Here is an 18,197-nt window from a genome sequence, read left to right on the forward strand (position 1 = left end):
TAACAAATTCAAACACAATTGGATTCAGAAATCCAGGATGGAGGGAGATGGATTTTTCTTTCTTTCTTTTTTTTTTTTTTTAAGATAAGCACGCTGAAAGAGATTTCATCTATTTTATTCAAATGCTCCTTTAAAGTTTCTCAAACTGGTCTCGAAGAGGAAAGAGTAGCCCAGAAGTCCACTTGATCACTTCTGCATTTTTTTGAGAAAACCATTCATCCCTGGGAAGCAGGAGGAATTGCCTTACCATATGTCCTTGTGACTTTTCATCCACCATCTAGCAATTTCTACCTGGGATCATTTAGATGGAGTTTTTCACTTACCGGAATTATAAATTTCTAAGACTAAGTAGGTAGGGAAATTCTGGCACTGAAGTCTTCCTATTATTTGAAAATCGTATCTTTTCTTCCTATTATTTGAAAATCGTATCTTTTCTTGTGAAATCAATTTGATATTATTTAAAAAAAAAAAAAACTTAACAGAGCTCTAAGAGGAAAAAAAAATCCCAAACTGACAGCCACTGTAAAACCCATAACCCTTATTGGTAACATTTGAAACAGCTGGGGGAGGGGGGCATGGGAGGATGAGGCTTATTTTCGGAAATGGCTGGATCTAAATGAATACGACCTGTGCTAAATCCAACTTTTCTCAAGCAATTTCTCTGCCTTTTGTAGAGAAGTTGGCCATTATTTATTTTCCCCAGAACCCCCCGTGTACCTCCAAGGAGCCGCCTGCCTGTGTTTGGAGAGAGAGACAAGAGGAAGAAAACAGGCAGGGTCACTTGAAAGATAGTTGTAATTCTGAGACCCTGTTCTTGGTGGTGCTGGCCGCATTCAATCAAGGCATTGTCGTTACGGGCAGAACCTGAAGTGTTGAAACAAGGACTTAACTTCAGATCAAGTCCTGTTTGGCATCGTTATTTTTTAAAGCCGTTTAGAGCAGACATTTATTGGAGCTAGTAAACTCAGCTGTTGCTAAGCTCTTCCCCACCCCCAGATCCGTAAACCAAAGAGAAAATTCCAGCTCAGCCTTGCCTATGCAGCAGTACCGAACGAACGGAGGACTCAGGCATGACTGAATTACTGGGGCGGATGCAACTGTTTAGAAAAAGTCATGGGCTCTCCATTGCTGTCACCTAAACAAATGCCCAGTTCTTTTTCCTTTCCTGTGGCTGGTCGGCCTCCCTGAAGACCCAGGGAGGACTGAAGAGACTTGGGATTTCTTTTTCCTTGAGGGCAAACTTCTCCCCCGTGTCCCTCCCTGCCCCAAGCTCTTCAGCCTAGCCTATCCTCAATGCTGGCTTGCCCAGGTCTGCATATGGCCGACTGAGAGGCATAGAATGAAAGAAAGGTTCTAAACCGCTAAAGGAATGTTTAGGGGCTGCTGCAAGAATGTATTACAGTGTGCTGGAACGGGCCGCCCAGTACAGTAAATGCTCAGTTTGTACGGTCTCTGCCACCAGCAGACAGGGCCCAGGCGGTTCCTGCCGCCAAGCTCCCACTGAGCCCGGGCCTTTGTCCCGGGAAGTCGCCAGACCCCGCGGACCAGGGATCTGAGCTTGTGCCCGCGCGCGCGTCTGGCCGATAAGGCCTTTTGTGCTATTAGGAACATGTGAGAACTCCCGCTTGTGTGTCAGATCAGGGTCGCCCGGGTGGACCTCCGATGGCAAAGGCGGGCGGGCTGAGTTTGGGGAAGTTTGCAGCGGTTCCTGGTCACCTTCCCCCTCTCCGGGGAGTGGAGGGTCCGGCAGCCACCACCACCACCACCCCTCCTGGCCCGGCCCTGCGATTAGCACTAATAGCCATTAATGCCACCGTCTGCAGCTCAAAGTCCAGGCGGCCTCCAGCCAGCGCCGGAGCGGCGCGGCCGTCCAGTGGGTCCCAGGGCGCGCGCGTGAGACCTTCGGAGCTTCCCTAGGGGGGCGTGCGGACGGCAGCCTCGGAGTGGGTCCCAGGAGGCAGATGTGGGGCAGGGGTTCCCCAGAGTCCGGGTGGCTCCGGGAGGTGGGAGGGGGAGGCCAGATAGTACTGCAGCCGGGGTGGGAGTGTGGCGTGGGGTCCCGGGAGTACCCACCGCCAGAGGCGTTGAGGGCTGTGGGGTTCCGGGATTCCGGGCGGCCCTCGGAGGGCGGATCTCGGGGTGCGGGTGTGGGGTCCCAGGCGTCCCCGTGCCCAGGGGCGGGGGGGGTGCCGTGGGAGCCGGTGGGAGCCGGTGGGGGCGGAGGAGGGAGGCGGACCGCGCCCATTCCCATCCCCCGCCGCCGTGCCGGCACGAGTGCAGCGTAGCCCCGGCTACCGCGGAAGAGGCGGCCGTTCGGAGCGCCGCGCAGGGACCAGGTCAGAGCCGCCCTCTGCGTCCCGGGGCCGGTGCGGGGCGGCGGGGGTCGCGGGTCGGGGCGGGCGGGACGCCGGGCGGCGGTGGCCAGGCCAACATTGCCCTCTAACGGGGACTGCGGGAGAGGAGCCGCCGCGCTGCCCCGCGGAACCCGCCTGCCCCTTCTCACCCTGCGCCCGGGCGCCCGGGCCGGCCGGCAACCAGAGCCCAGCATTACAATTGCGCTTGCTGGATGCGTCCGCTCACTGGCAGATGCTGGTCATCGCGGCTTGTCCGCAGACTTGTGCCGACTTCCTCCCCAAGCTGGACGCCCCTCGCCGCACCCTGACCTGTACTGAGATGTAATGGCTGAAAATCTGATATTTTTAAACAATGATTCAGCCACTGTGTGGTTTTTTTTTTTTTTTTTTGAGAGGATACAAAACCAGTATCTTAATAACAATGCGTTGAGTTGGAGAAGTTAAATGGTAAAGTTTGCATTCTCTATTTTAAAATCTTATCATTATTTTAACGGCTTATCTGAGAATGATGGCCAAGTAAAATAGTGCCCCTGACTGACGTGGAAAGAACTTTGTACGTTAATAAGATGAATATGCCCGTGGCTGCTTTTCTACTCTGCGCTGTTTGGGGCCCTGGAATAATACCCAAGTCAGTTCTGGGACGCAACGGGGCTCCCTTCTGTCCACTTGAGTTATTGGTGTATTCTGGGGTTCCGCAGGACTGGGGGTTTGTGATGAAGGAGACTGGGGAGATAACAGCGGTGAGAACGCATCCTCGGGGCACCAGGGAGAAGTGTCTGACCCCCCCCATCAGGAAGCTGGCTGTGCAGATGTTTCTCTGGGGAGGAGAGGGGAGAGGCAAGCAGGCATGGGCTTAGCAGTCTGGGCCAGCTGCTGCCGGGAAGCCTGCTCTGCTACTGCCTGGCCCGTGAGCGGGGAACCGGAGCACCACCCCGCATCAAGGTCTGCCGCTTGCTTCACCCGGAAACCCTTCCCTCCCCAGTCCTCACAATCCCTGTTTACATGGATGATGTCCTCCTTCCACCATCCAGGGCTGCTGTGCACAGTTCCTCCTCAGCCTAGGCCCTCTGGATGAGCAGGTGGCACTTTAGAACCTTTCAACCAGAAAGGCCTGGAAGAACCAATACCCGGAGGTCCCCAGGCTGATAGGCCTGGCCTGGGTCTTTCTCCAGCCTCCCAACCAGGCCTCTGGGGGCACATACAGGTCCTGGAGGCCCCTTGGTCCTTATTATCTCAGTGGGAGCTGATGGCTCACATGCAGGGCGGGGTGGTAAGCAGTGAGTCAGCCAAAGCAAAGTACACCCCTGTCCGATGGTTCTGGATTAAAATATGCCATTCCCTGGTGTCATCTCTGTTCGCATGAGAAGTGGGACACCCCTGTAAGTGACCCCATCTGGAGGTTCCAGTCCCCAGAGAGGGCAGGAGGTGCAGAGTCTGGCAGAGGCCAAGGAGGCCTGGTTTTCTTCTAGATGCCCCAGGCCTACAGCATCCAGTCCCCAGACTCCATCCCTGACGACCCTTGCCATACCCCCCCTTTCTGAATTGCTAGAGTTTTCTTAATCTTGGCTGCTACTTCGGCTCTCCAAGGCAGGCTTTCCTTTTTCAGGAGACACGTCGGCACGCTCCAGCTGACATGATTCACAAGGGTGCTGCTCGGAGCATTGAGCAAAACATTCCAAATTTTGTTCCCCAAGACCGCAGGGCTGTTCTCCAGCTGCAAAATCTACCCTTAGGCCCCCACCCCTGTTTTCAGGGATATCCCCTATCTGCAGACCCATGGCCAGCCACTGGGCACATGCTTCCCCTCCGCCTTCCCTCGCTGATGCCCTCAGCACTGTGGTGTCTTGAACTGCCAGCCCTCTGCGTTAGCTCATGGTCACCTTTATAAACGTCTAAATTCACTCATGACCCGTCTAGACTCGAGACCACTCCCAGAGAGGCAAAAGATGTCTCGCTTACATACACACTAAACAAAAGAAGCTTGAGAATCAGCCTGGCCCCACTTGTGATGAAAAGAATCATCCCCCCACCTCCACCCCACCCCGGGACATACTCAAGGTCGCTAGGTGCTGCCGTTGGTTCTTGCTCAACTGCTAACCTAAAGATTGGCAGTTCAAACTCACCCAACAGTGCCATGGAAGAAAGGCCTGGCAATCTGCTTCTGTAAAGATCATAGCCAAGAAAACCCTATGGAGCAGTTCTACTCTGTAACACATGGGGTCACCATGAATTGGAATTGACTCCATGGCAACAGATTTTTTCTTTTTTTGGAGGGGTGGGAAGGGGCATACCGATTATTGGGAAGCTAGAGGTCTTTTTTTTTAGAGGTCAGTTCTCACCTATTTAATGTTGCACCCCTTTACAAATATTCGAAAACTGTTCAAACACAATTGAAAGAGGACGTCAGTCCTACCAAGCATATTCTGAGGATGTTCAGTAGGGGAACTTCTTAGCGGCAATTAGAAGACTGGTCAAGTGGCCCGTGGGCCAGCCTCTCTAATTAGCAGCGTCGACAGGGCGCGGGGCTGAGTGCTTGCAAGCAGCCACCACCACAGACACTCACGCCTTCTCTCTGCTTTCTCATCCTAGATTTATTATAAAGTCATTAAGGACATTGAGCCAGGCGAGGAGCTGCTGGTGCACATGAAGGAAGGTGCCTACTCCCTGGGGACGATGCCGCCCAGTCTGGATGGTAAGCCCCCGCCAAGGCTACCCCCCCCCGCCACAGGGGAGCAGGGGCCACCCAGAGACACCCGGGAGCACCCTAGCCCCTCATCCCTCCATGCTACATAATGAGGGCTGGAATCCCAGCGCCGGGCAACCGTTCCCCCTAGAAACAGCCACCCTCTCCACAGCTCCACGTAACCACTTCCCTTTCTCCTTCCTCGGGTTATCTGAGCTGCATCCTGAATTTTAAGATAGGGCTGGAATTGGTATCGTGTCGAATTAGCTCTCTGCGGTGTTGCAGTCCCAGGTGTATTTTTTTTTTTAACTGTATTATCATCAGTAGCAGCAGCAGCGTTTGCTTTCCCCAGGACTTTAAAAAAAAAAAAAAAATTCATCCCCCAACTAGTTCCGTGGCTTGGGAGCCTTTGGACTTCCGAACTCTGTATCCTGACCAGCCTCACCTCATGTAGGAAAGTCATGTCCATCTGTAGTTAAAGCCAAGTCCCAGAGAAATGTTAGGAGAGCACTTATCTGATGCGACGGAAAAATGAGGGCTCGTGGTGGGGGGAAGGTCTCATAAAAGTACTGATAGCAAATCAGCTTTTCCAAACACCAGCTGTGCTCGGAAAGTGTTCGGAGTTTTCCTCCTTCTCGATCTGTCCCGCGGTGTTTGTCCTTCCCTCCACGTGGGAGATGTAACAAGGTTTCTGTCTTGGTTCTTCCACACCCTAGTAAGCCTGAGAGGATACCTGAGAAATCTGAACCCCAAACAGGCTCATTTTTTTCCAAAAGACAGGTTTATTTTCCTCACTCACATTGTTAAGCGCTGTGTCTAGTCACCTTCAGGGTCCTAGGGTAGCTTTTGAATTACTGAGGAAAGGTCGCTGCGGAGCAGCTGGCTCCGGGGTTCCTGGTCCAGCTTCTTTTCTTGGAGGGAGACCTCACAAGTGAACAGAAAAGCCACCCCCCTGCCAGCCATCTCTGGAGCTCAGGATTCCTGCCCGAGCTGGCGCTAGAGACCGGAGGGAGGTGCTTTTTTCCTTCTTGTCTTTCTTTCCCTTTCCCTCCAAACACACTATGGCTTAATAATTAATGCCATTAACTACAAGTTTCTCTAAGGAGCCACTCGAATTCTACGGCCAGGAAGTGGCCTGAGCTCAGCCAGGGAGTTGGATGTTGGAGTTCGCAGGAAACTTTGAGACCAGACCCAGGGAACTCTGCCTCAATTCACCCTTTCCATCGCCAACATGGCCCCAGTAATTAGGGCTCTTCCTTTAGTCAACAGCAGCTCCCTGTCCCTGGGTTGTCTAAAAGGAAATCACCACAGAAGGACGATTTTACGAGCCGGATCCTCTCCGTACGCTCTTCTAAAGTTTGGTTTTAATTAGGCTGTTGAGAAAAGAAAAATAAATTGCCGAGAGCTAGGTAGCGTGGGGAAGGTCTCATTTCCCTTAAAATAATTGTTGAAAAGACCTTTTTAATCTTAGATAGCACATGAGAACTCGGAAAGATAAATCTACTTAAGGAGAGGGCTTGACTAGGAAATTTCATTTGTATAATGAATCTCCATTCTGCCAAGAGGTTTTTTTTTAAATCTTGATTCCTAATATCAGCCCCCGATATGAAATAACCAGGGTCTACGTTTTCCTAATAATTTATCCAACATTTGTGAGGAGCTAATTGCTTTCTACACATAATAGTCCAACATCAAATATTTGACTTTTCATACTCTTTCCTGTCAAGATCTTTGCCTCACCACCCCCCCAACCCCAGCTAAACTCTGAATCGCACAGAAAGAAAATGCAAAAATGTTCCTCACTAAGATAATTATCATAAAAAATCTTTTCTCCCAGCCCCAGCTAAATGCAGCCAGGCCCTTATCACTGCAGGAATTTGGAGTGAGCTCTTGAGTTCCTTTGAGCTCCGAGCCTGGTAGATCAGCATGCTGATGCCACTTAATTGTGTTCCCCCTCGGCTCTCTGAAGCCATTAGGCTCTGATTTATTTTTCTGTGGCATTCCTGCTCGGCCACGTGAGTTCCTGATGGAACTTTAGGTAGACGAAAGAGGTACGGGTTTGACAAACACATCGGCTGCTGTGCAGTTGGCTTGGTTTGGTTTGGTTTGGCTTGGTTTGGTTTGGCTTGGTTTGGTAAGAAGGTACCTCCTCTACCCCAGACCATGCCCCCCGCCCCACCCGACTGAGATGGAGACAGATAATTTTTGCAGCACAATTTTTGCTCTTTTGTTGGGGGGGGCGGTTGTTGCTGGGGATGATGCCCAGGTAGCAAGGAAGAAACAGAGCCCTTGTTTGCCAGCAGACTGGGGAAAGGCAGCCTCAGCCTGCAGCTCAGCACTGGGAAACATTCTTTCAAAGCCGCGGCTCAGGGAGGGAACCTAGTTCTCACGTCCACACAAGTGTTCGAGGCAGAGGGAAGCCACTTTCCAATTCCTTCGTTTTAGAGACTTTTTGAGGAGCCCTGATGGCACAATGGCTAAGCGCTCACTGCTAACTGAAAGGTCGGTGGTTCAAACCCACCCAGCCACTCCATGTGAAAAAAGACCTGGTGATCTGCTCCCGTAAAGATTTCATCACAGGAAATCCTACGGGGCAGTTCTACTCTGTCATATGGGGTCACTGTGAGTTGGAATCGACTCAACAGTGCGCAAGTACAACAATGACTTTTTATTTTGTTTTTATTTGGTCAATGCTGAAGGGGAGAGTTTCTCTTTCACAAGAACTTCTCGCCCTTATGAGAACCTCAGGAAAATGGTTTCCATTCAAATATGTTTTTCTTTTAGAAAGACTCATTAAAAAAAAAAAAAAAGAACACCTCTGGCTTGAACAGAAACCTAGATGGATAAAGGTGTCACCATTGAGGGTAGAACGAACTCCAGTGCAGACGGAAGCACAAGACTTGATTTCTGAGCAGATGTGTGTGAGGCCTTGTGAGAAGGAGGCGGTAGGATGCAGGGTAAACTGACTGGGAAATCAGGTGACTCTGAATGAGAAATATGACTTTTTATCACATACGAATAATATGTAAAGCTGTGGAAATGACTAAGAAGGCTTAGGGCAAGAGGACACAATGCATTGTATGTAGAGCAAAGCAGACAAACAGGGAAATATAGTATTATAATGTAATGTGATAAGTGATATAAGGTGATATGATATAGGATATGATATGATATGATATGACATAATATGAAATGATGCAAAACAATATAATATAGTATAGTATGATATAATGATATAATATAACGTAACAGTATAGTAGGAGCCATGTTGGTGTGAAGGTTAAGCACTCAGTTTAACGGCTTGCAGTGGTTAACCGCAACAGTTACGTGCTCAGTTCAAACCCACCCAGCCACTCCACAGGAGAAAGACCTGGCTATCTGTTCCTCTAAACATTATAGCTTAGAAAACCCTATGAGGAAGTTCTGCTCCGTCCTGTAGGGTTGCTACGAGTCAGAGTCAACTGGACGGCACCTAACATCATTACAATAGAATATAGTATAGTATAATAATAATAAAATAATCCGTGGATGGTACAAACAGTTAAGCGCTCGACCACTAGCCAAAAGGTTGTTGGTTCGATCTGCCCAGAGACACCTTCGAAGACAGGCCTGGCAAGCTGCTTCCGAAAGACCACAGCCTTGAAAGCTCTATGGAGCCTTTCTATTCTGCACACAAGGAGTTGCCATTAGTCTGAATTGACTCAACGGCAACTAATAACAGCGACAAATATAATATATAAGGAGAATATAGCATGTGCTTTTATTATCTCTTTAAGATGGAATTTCTTGTGCTGGAAAATGAAAATGATGTAGGCTGTGCCCATCCTTTCTGCCTCAGCCCTGCACACCTAGGTGTGTATCCAAAGCCAGCCTTACCTGGGTGGAAGATGCAGGGGACTTGTCTGCACCCCTCGCCAGGGGTATGTGCTATACCTGGCTCTGGCAGATGTGATCCGTGTGGGGCGGGAGGAGGAGGACGGCGTTTACTACCACGGCCAGCCTGTCGCCTCCAGGACACCCTCAATGCCGTCAGAGGAGAACGGGCTGTATTTTCATTGTCAGCCCAAATCCCAAATCAAAGCTGGAAAAATAAGTCAGTTAGTGGCGTGGATGGTGGGGTTGGCATTACTTGTTGTTTTTGTTTTCAAGTTTCAACTTCTTTGCCCCTCGGCTTGTTCCTAGTTTGATGCAGAAAGAGTAGAATAAAAATTGGCATTTCTAACTCAATCCTGATGCTATTGGGAGTGTGCTTCCTCAGCTCTCTCCAGCCCAGGAAGCCAGAATCAACCCTCAAAAGCCCCTTCATGTGGTCTGTGCATTCAGCTCCGTACTAAGACTCTGCCCTCGGTGCTCAAGTATCACACACTCATCCCCAAGTGAAAGTCCAGATTTCCAAAGACAGGCGAAGGCCTCCTCAGGGGAATAAGGGTGACCGCATCCAAGACGCGCAAAGCCATGTTGCGTTTCTCATGACCTGCATGGGAAACTGGGAGTCTGGCCCTCCTGCCTCTTGGGCACCAAAACAGCAGGAAAGTTCGGGTTACACGGCTCTACCCCGTCCCTGCCGGGTGCCCTGGGCAATTATTCCATCTCCCCAGCCTCAGTTAATCATTCATAGAGTGGGCAGAGGCAGAGGACCTACCTGGGTGCTCCTGGGTTGACAGAGGCTTAAATGTGGGAATAGCAGACATTCTTAAAGCAGCGCCTGCCACGTAGAGACCCCCAGTAAACATCCACCCCTAACATCATTCTTTGTGCTCTTTTCACAATAGACGTTTTTTCTGAGAAGAGTCTGTATTATGGATTATATTTTGAATGAAACGTTTTGTAGGCTTCGAGGGGGATTGTGTCTTGGCATGAGTCACTGTGTTACCTCCTGTTTATCAGGGACCCCACTCTGGCACCTGACAAGAGCCAGCCCTCACGTAGGTCTTATGTTAGAATCTCCTCTGCCTTTGCAGGGGCCTGCCACCCTGGAACTCCCACGGGCCCCGGTGCTCCCTTCCGTGTCTGCCTGGCTGCTCTACAGGGACAATTCCTATGGGCCCGTGCCTTCGCAAAGCTTGCTGCAGTCTCCCTGGCCTGGCCACCTTCTCTGTCCCTTCCGTCCCAGGGGGTTCTGTGGTTTGTGTGGACTAGCTGGGCCATCTTGCTTCATTCTGATCTGTTTTGCAACCCAGCACGTGTCTGGGAAAGCTTCAAGTAGGGGTTTTTCCTGAGACACTTGGGGCAGGGTGCCGAGGCACAAGCTAAGGCATGGAGCGAGGTCCAGATGCAGGGACGCAGCCCCCAGAGCAGGGCTGGGTGCTGGGACATGGCTCTACACACTCTGCACACTCTGTTGCCATTCCCTTTCATGTTCTTGTTTCCCCGAACAAGTGGTTTCTGGACAGCAGGCTGACATGAGCAGGCTGGGACAATAGGCACTGGCAGATGAGCCACTGAGGGAGTCTGTGCATCTTGACCCTAGCAGAAAAGTCCCCAGGGCTCCTCCTGGCCCAAGCCACCAGATAGTTGCCTCTGGCCCAAGGCATGAAGGAAAGCTGCCTCTGGAGGCCAACGCTGTGTGTCAGATGGAGCCGATGAGGGATCATCCAATGTCTGGAGCGTGTGGCCAATGGCATTTCAGAGCTAGCTGCCCGCAGGAGTGCCCACCAGGGGGACTGGGCACCAGTGGGGATGCTGGGTGTGACCCGGGCCAGATCCTGGTAACAGCACCTCTACTCTTAAGTTCATGGAAGCTTCCGATCAGCAAGGTGGTGACCCCCTCTCCCAAGCCTCCCCCAGACCTCACACACTGCCCAGGCTGTAAGCTCTGGAATAATCCGTGTTTATGGAGGTTTTTACAACATGGGGCAGGAGGGGGCCCTCCTCTTCCATCTGCCGCCCACCTCCCCTTGCCCTCTTGGCATCTGCCCTGCATCAGCAACACTTCACCCACTAGGGCAGGCCCAGCATTCGGTCCACATTTATGAAGGCCCGCGTTTAGGATGCCACCTCGTAAACTTAATAATAGCTGCCCCCCACTTTAGTTTGTTTGACCTGGAAAACAAACACGGGCACCAGACTAGTCCGGACAAACACCACACACATTCGCATGCACGCACAATGCATGCACACCTGCACACACGGCACACAACATGCATGCAGACGCAAGTGCACACGAGACACACATTCACACACACACACAAGTGCACACACACCCACACACACATGCAAACACATAACACAAACATTCACATGTACGGATGCATTTACATTTACACATGAATGCAAATGCATACATATGTGCACACCAACACATGCCCACAAACATGTATACATACAACACACATGAATACATACAGCTAACACGTGTGCATTCACACATGTACATAATCATACATGTGCACACAAAACATTCGCACATGTACACATATGCATTGTGACATACATGCATACATTTGAACCCACAAACAGGTGTACAAATGCACACATGCCCAAACACGCAGACACAGTTACACACACGAAAACCCACATACCTGTGTACAAGTGTACAAGTATGCACACATGCAGAAACACACACAGGCACATGAATACATATGCACACTCATGGAACACGTGTGCAAACACACACATGCATACACACTTACACAAAGATGTACAACACAGGTCAGACATGCTCAAATATGGGCACTCATGTACATGCATGCAGACATGCACACACAACATGCACATAATCATACGTGTGTACACCCATACACAACTGCAAACTCATGCACACACAGCATGCACGCACACATCTGCACACATGCCCACGTGTGCACACACACACACCTTTCCATTCATTTGTGCAAGAGCTTCCTGCGCATGTACTCTCTGCAGACCTGGGTGGGCCCCGGGGTCCTCCTTGGGCAGGGAGGGAGACAGTGTGCTGAGTGGAAAGCTGCCGCTCAGACAGCAACCAGGCCAAAGAAGCTGGGGATGGGCCCAGCACCTCCCCCGGGAAAATTTACAGCTCCAGGCTGATTGTTTGGCTTGGCACCGTGGTCAGGATGCCGCCTCGTAAACTTAATAATAGCTGCCCCCCTCTAATTTGTTTGACCTTGACGACAATAATTTATGATATGCATTAGATCTCCGTCGGCTTTTTCCTCCTGATTCATAAACAAAGCTCTTGGCCTGACTTCCTGCCATGCTCCCGAGCTCCGGCCTCTAAGCCCACGCTGGCCGCCTGGGACGTGCGGAGGGAGATGGGGACAGTGTTTCTCTGTGTTTATTGGGGGGCAGAGCGCGGGGGCTTCGGGGCTTTCCAGATGTCCCTATGGTCTTCACAGCCCTCACCCCACTCCTGGCGGCCACTCTTGGAATCTGGACGAGGATGGGAAGGACAGTGGCAGGAGCGACGAGCATGGGCCACAGTGGGGACAGTGACCATGGGGTCGGCCACCCAGCCCCCTGCCCACTGCACGGCCCCCTCTTTTTCAGAGGAGCACACCTTCCGCTGCGACGAGTGTGATGAGCTCTTCCAGTCCAAGCTGGACCTGCGGCGCCACAAGAAGTATGCGTGCAGCTCAGTGGGCGCCACACTTTACGGGGGCCTGGCCGATGGCCTCCAGCCTGAGGGCCTGGGCGGCACAGGCAGCGGAGACGGAGATGGGCAGGCCCACGAGTGCAAGGACTGCGAGCGGATGTTCCCCAACAAGTACAGGTGCCGCCTCCTGCTCTCCCTTCCCCTCTGCCTCCTCCTCCGCATCCTCCTCCCCTTTCCCCTTCTCCCCTCCTTCTCCCTCCTCCTCTCTCCTCCCTCCTCCCCTCCTCTCTCTTCTCCCTCCTCCCCTCTTCCTCTCCTTCTCCTCCCTCCCTTCTTCCTCTCTTCCCTCCTCCCCTCCTCCTCTCTTCCCTATTCTCCTCCTCCTTCCCTTCTCCTGTCTTCCCTCCTCCCCTCCTCTTATCTTCCTGCCTCCCCTCCTCTTGTCTTTCCTCCTCCCCTCCTCCTCTCTTCCCTCCTCCTTCCCTTCTCCTGTCTTCCCTCCTCCCCTCCTCCTCACTTCCTCCTCTCCTTCTCCCCCTTCCCTCCTCCTCTCTTCCCTTCTCCGCTTTTCCCTCCTTTCCTTTCTCCTACCTCCTCCCCTTCCTCACCTTCTTCTTCTTTCATCCTCTTTCCTCTCCCCCTCCTCCACTCCTCCTTCCTTTTTTCCTCCCCTTCCTCCCCTTCTCCCTTGTTCTGCTCCCCACCCTTCTCCCCTACTTCTTCTCTTCTCTGCTTCTTTCTACTTCTCCTCCTTCTCTATCTCCTTCCCTTCCTCCTCTCCTTCCTCCTCCTCTTTCTCCTCCCCCTCTTCCTCTTCCATTTCCTTACCCACTTCCACTTCCCCCTTCCTCTTCTTCCTCCTCCTTCTCCTCCCCCTCCCCTTCCCCTCCCTCCTCCTCCCCTTCTTGCTCCCTTCTCCCCCTCTTCCCTCTCTCCCCTCCTCCCCATCCTGTGTTCCATACTCCTCCTCCCTTATCACCTGCCCTCTTCTTCCTTCCTCTCCTTTGTCCTCCCTCTCCCTCTTCACCCCTCTTCCCTGATTCCCTCATCTCCCTCCTTTCTCCCCCTCCTCCCCGTCCTCCTCCCCGGGAGCCAGAACTCTGTCCAGACAGAAGGAACCCTGGAACCCAAGGAAAAGGTCAGCTCTGTCCCTCAGCCTTGTCCACCTGACGGGCTGAGGGCTCCAGAGATAGATGGGATGATGGGTCCCCTCTAGGGTACTCCGCTGGGGAGAGGTACCCTCATCCCTCTGGCATGGCTGGAATTGGGGGAAACAGGCATGGGTGCTAGGGGTCTGAGTCCGCTATTCCCCCGTCTGCTTGTGAAATGCCAGCTCCATCAGAACCAGGAGCTGGGTTGCAACCCTGCCCCTGGGACACTCTGTGAGTCCCCGGGCTGATGCAGCTGGTTCCTGCATTCTACATGGACAGGGACTAAGTTGCGGAGATGGACAAGACAAAAATAAAGAAACATAAGGCCATGGCTGAGACACCCAGGAATCGAGTCCTGGACACTTCCATAACAATGTCTGAGACCAGGGTGCCACAACACTCCACTGCTGAGGGCATGTGTCACACACCTAACCCCCGGACACACACTCCTTTTCTGACAGAGGGCAGGAGTGGGGGTCACCACTAGTCCCCATCCTCAAGACAGCAGCCTCTACCTCTGCCCAGTGGCACGCCCCATGACAGGAGGCACCTCACAGACCTGGCATCAGGGCCAGCATGTGATGGCCAAGCATGGCCAGCCTGGAGCTGCCCTCCCCTACTCAGGCCAGGAGGGGCAGGGGCCTTGGGGACTCCTTGATCCCCTGGGAAATGAACTCCCCAGGCTTAGATGGGGAAAAGCTAGGACACTCAGCCCAGTGCTCCAGGGAGTGAGGAAACTTTTCCACCATGGGTCCTTCCTTCCTTCTGCCAAGATTTTCCCCAGCTCAGCTTGGCAGCGTCCGGGTAACACTCCATGCAGCCTCTAACCGGCCATACAGTTGCTCAGAATCTGATGCTGGCCCCACACGGTCTCCCTGGGGACTGGAAACCCTCCACCCGAACAGATGACAGAGAAAATAAGCATTTGAGAAAATCCCGGCCGAGGCCCTGCGCAGTGAGCGCTGCTCAAGAGGGTCCGTGTTTTCTTTAAATAAACGCATAAATCACAATTAACAACAGGGAAAAGATACAATCTCCTGACGCTAAAGAACCGAGCATTTCTGATCTTAATGGATGGCTGGGCCCCGTAATTAACAGGCCGTGATGTATTGCTGCTTTGCTCATGAAGATTAACGGTCATACCTGGGCCAGGAGGAGCAGGTCGTCCCTGGAGACGGGGGTTAGGGCCGCCGGCTCAGCCGAGTGGGCCGCCCGCCTGAGCAGCTGTGCTCACTCCACCCCATAGCGGCTCATTCAGAGACCCCTTGTTCACTCGCTCCCAGCCTCCCGTTCCACAGGGCAAGGGGGTAGGCAGCACTCAGCCTACTCAGCTGGTGAGCATCCCTGAAACCCCTCAGAGGGATGGTCTGGGGTTTCTGGGGCTTGTGGGAATGTTGGAAGCTTCTGGATCCCTTTTTCTTTAGGCCTGAGCTTAGCCTTGGGGTTAGGATTGCCCCAGCCAGTCTCTGGCTGCCTGGGAGTGGGCTGGGTGAGGGCCTAAGCTCCATCTGAGCATTGCTTCCTCACACACACACACACACACACACACACACACACACACCGGTGTCCCTCAGTGCCCTACCCAGAGAGGAGGGGCAGAGGCGACACCAGGCCCTGCTCTGGTCCCAAGCAGGGCATGGTGGAAGCCTCACAGGCAGGCTGCTGAGAACAGCATGTTGGGCGCGCCAGCGTGTTGGGTGGCCCCTCCTGCCCCACAGTGACCCCCGACCCCTGTGCGCAGCTTGGAGCAGCACATGATCATCCACACGGAGGAGCGCGAGTACAAGTGTGACCAGTGTCCCAAGGCCTTCAACTGGAAGTCCAACCTCATCCGCCACCAGATGTCCCACGACAGCGGCAAGCGCTTCGAATGTGAAAACTGCGTGAAGGTATCAGGTGCCCCGCTCACACACACGCTTGGCCTCAGGGTGCAGACAGGCGAGCGTGCACTCCTGCTCTGCTCACACACACACGGCCTCAGGTGCAGACAGGTAAATGTTTACACCTGCCCCACTCACACGCATCCATGGCCTCAGGGTGCAGAGGAGTGAGCACATTAGGCTTAACCTTGCCCTGTTCACAAGCACGCACGGCCTCAGGGTGCAGACAGGTAAGCCCGTACACCTTCCCCCCTCACACACACACGGCCTCCGGTGCAGACTGGGAAGCTTGTACACCTTCCCTGCTAACACGCACACGCAGCCGAGGTGCAGACGGATAAGCTTGTACGCCTTCCCCACCCACAGGCGTGCATGGCCTCAGGTGCAGACTGGTGAGTGATCCTGGCACCCTTCCTCCACCCAGCAGTAAAAATTCAAATGAGGTGCGGCAGCGTGGCTGTGATGGCCCCTGAGGTTATTAGAGTCCTTCTGTTTGCTGGGAAGGAAAGGACATCTCAGAGAGGATCATGTCACATGGCTCAGAAGGAGGAGGACCGGAACTGGAACCCGGCTCTCCCCCAGCGAGGGACTCTCGTCCTGCTACCAGCAAGAGAAAGAGCCTGGCAGGGAGCGGGCCTCGTAGCCCAACAGCAGCATCCCCAAGCCCTCAAGTTTCATAGCGTGTCAGATTAAAATGCTTTGTGCGTTCCTGTCTTGGCGCATCCTTGTGTCAGCGCTTTCTCAGGCCTTATTGAAGAGCGGGCCGTGGTGTTCAGTGGTAGAGTTCCCACCCTCCGTGCGGGAGACCTGGATTTGATTCCCAGCCAGTACACCTCAGGCACAGCCACCACCTGTCTGTCAGTGGAGGCTTGCGTGTTGCTATGATGCTGAACAAGTTTCAGCAGAGCTTCCAGACTAAGATGGACTAGGAAGAAAGGCCTGGTGATCCATTGCCAAAAAATCAGCCAATGAAAACCCATGGATCACAGCCTTCCAATCTGCAACCGATCATGGGGATGGTGCAGGAATGGGCAGCGTTGTGTTCTGTTGTGCATGGGGTCCCTGTGTTGTTGACAGCAGCTGACAACAACAACGTTACTGAGGAAACTGAGATGAGGGAGACTCTGTGGCCACACAGTAGGCCAGTGTTACAGCAGGACCTGTCCCAGCCGGCCCAGAGAGGAGCAGACCGGGGCATCCCAGCAGGTGCACGCCTGATGGCATCTGTCTCTGCAGGTGTTCACCGACCCTAGCAACTTGCAGCGGCACATCCGCTCACAGCACGTGGGCGCGAGGGCACATGCCTGCCCCGACTGCGGGAAGACCTTCGCCACGTCCTCGGGCCTCAAGCAACACAAGCATATCCACAGCACGGTCAAGCCCTTCATATGTAAGTCGTCCCCACCGGCCTGCTACACGAGCGACCCCAGCGCGCATCCCTCCCCTCCGCCCACCCCCCATACACGGGACCCTGTCTGCTCAGAAAGCATTTGGGCAGGTCCTGTCGTCTCTGCTGTGCACAGCCCAGCCCCTCATGCCCCCTGATTTTAAGGGTTCGTCTTCATTGCTCACCCCTCTTGCTTTCCCTCCTGCCCTTCTGGCTCCTCTCCTTTGCTTTTCCATGCGGTGGCAGGAGGCACCTGGTGGGCATGGGGAGGGACCATCTTGCAGAATGAGCCAGCAGCCCTTTCCCCTTCCCCTCCTCCCTGCTCCACCACACCCCTCCCCTGGTCTCCAAGGGGCACCCCTGCTGCCTGCCGCATAGGCACGCTAGCCAAGGTTTGCTGAGTATATCCTGCTCAGCATCACAATGTCATTTTAGGGGCTCTGCTATACGAGGGACTGTTCTGGGCAGTGGGGGATTGCTGTAAATAAAGGTGCCCCCCCCCCAGGGAGATGTTGTGCTAGTGGGAGGAGACAGTTGAGGTGCACAATGTGACAGAGACACCAGCCAGGAGACAGTAGGCCCAGGGAACAGTGGTGTGGGGTTAAGGGGCACAAGGGACGGGGTGCAGGACTAAGGGGTTTAGGGGACAGGGGTACAGGGTTAAGGGGCTCAGGGGTGCAGGGTTAGGGGGCTCAGGGGTGCAGGGTTAAGGGGCTCAAGGACAAGCATGCAGGGTTAAGGGGCTCAGGGGACGGGTGCAGGGTTAAGGGGCTCGGGGGCAGGGGTGCAGCGTTAAGGGGCTCAGAGGACGGGGTGCAGGGTTAAGGGGCTCAGGGAACAGGGCATAGGGTTAAGGGGCTCAGAGGACAAGGGCACAGGGTTAAGGGGCTCAGGGGACAGGGGCACAGGGTTAAGGAGTTCAGGGGACAGTGGAGCAAGGCTTAGGGGCTCAGGGGACAGGGGTGCAGGGTTAAAGGGCTCAGGGAACAGGTGTCAGAGTTAAGGTTCTCACAGTGCCAGGGTGCAAGGTTAAGGGGCTCAGAAGACAGTGTTGCAGGGTTATAGGCTCAGGGGGCAGTGCTGCAGCGTTAAGGGGCTCAGGGGAGAGCAGTGCAGGGTTAATTTTCTCAGGATACTGGGGTACAGAGTTAAGGAGCTCTTGGCACTGGGTCTGGGGACAAGGGTGCAGGGTTAAGGGGCACAGGCGACGGTGTTGCAGGGTTAAGGGA

At 53.5% G+C, this 18,197-nt stretch overlaps 1 protein-coding gene across 1 annotated transcript in view; it reads left to right on the forward strand.

Annotated features, from left to right (window-relative positions):
- The window catches only part of PRDM16 (PR/SET domain 16), a 446,538-nt gene that overhangs the window by 386,847 nt on the left and 41,494 nt on the right, over positions 1 to 18,197 (forward strand). Inside the window, exons 5-8 of the mRNA XM_064281129.1 lie at positions 4,944 to 5,046; positions 12,505 to 12,727; positions 15,443 to 15,590; positions 16,818 to 16,971. Of these exons, the coding sequence (XP_064137199.1) occupies positions 4,944 to 5,046; positions 12,505 to 12,727; positions 15,443 to 15,590; positions 16,818 to 16,971 (628 nt within the window). The remainder of the gene's footprint in view (positions 1 to 4,943; positions 5,047 to 12,504; positions 12,728 to 15,442; positions 15,591 to 16,817; positions 16,972 to 18,197) is intronic.

This window comes from Loxodonta africana, chromosome 3, assembly GCF_030014295.1.
Source record: "Loxodonta africana isolate mLoxAfr1 chromosome 3, mLoxAfr1.hap2, whole genome shotgun sequence".
NCBI lineage: Eukaryota > Metazoa > Chordata > Mammalia > Proboscidea > Elephantidae > Loxodonta > Loxodonta africana.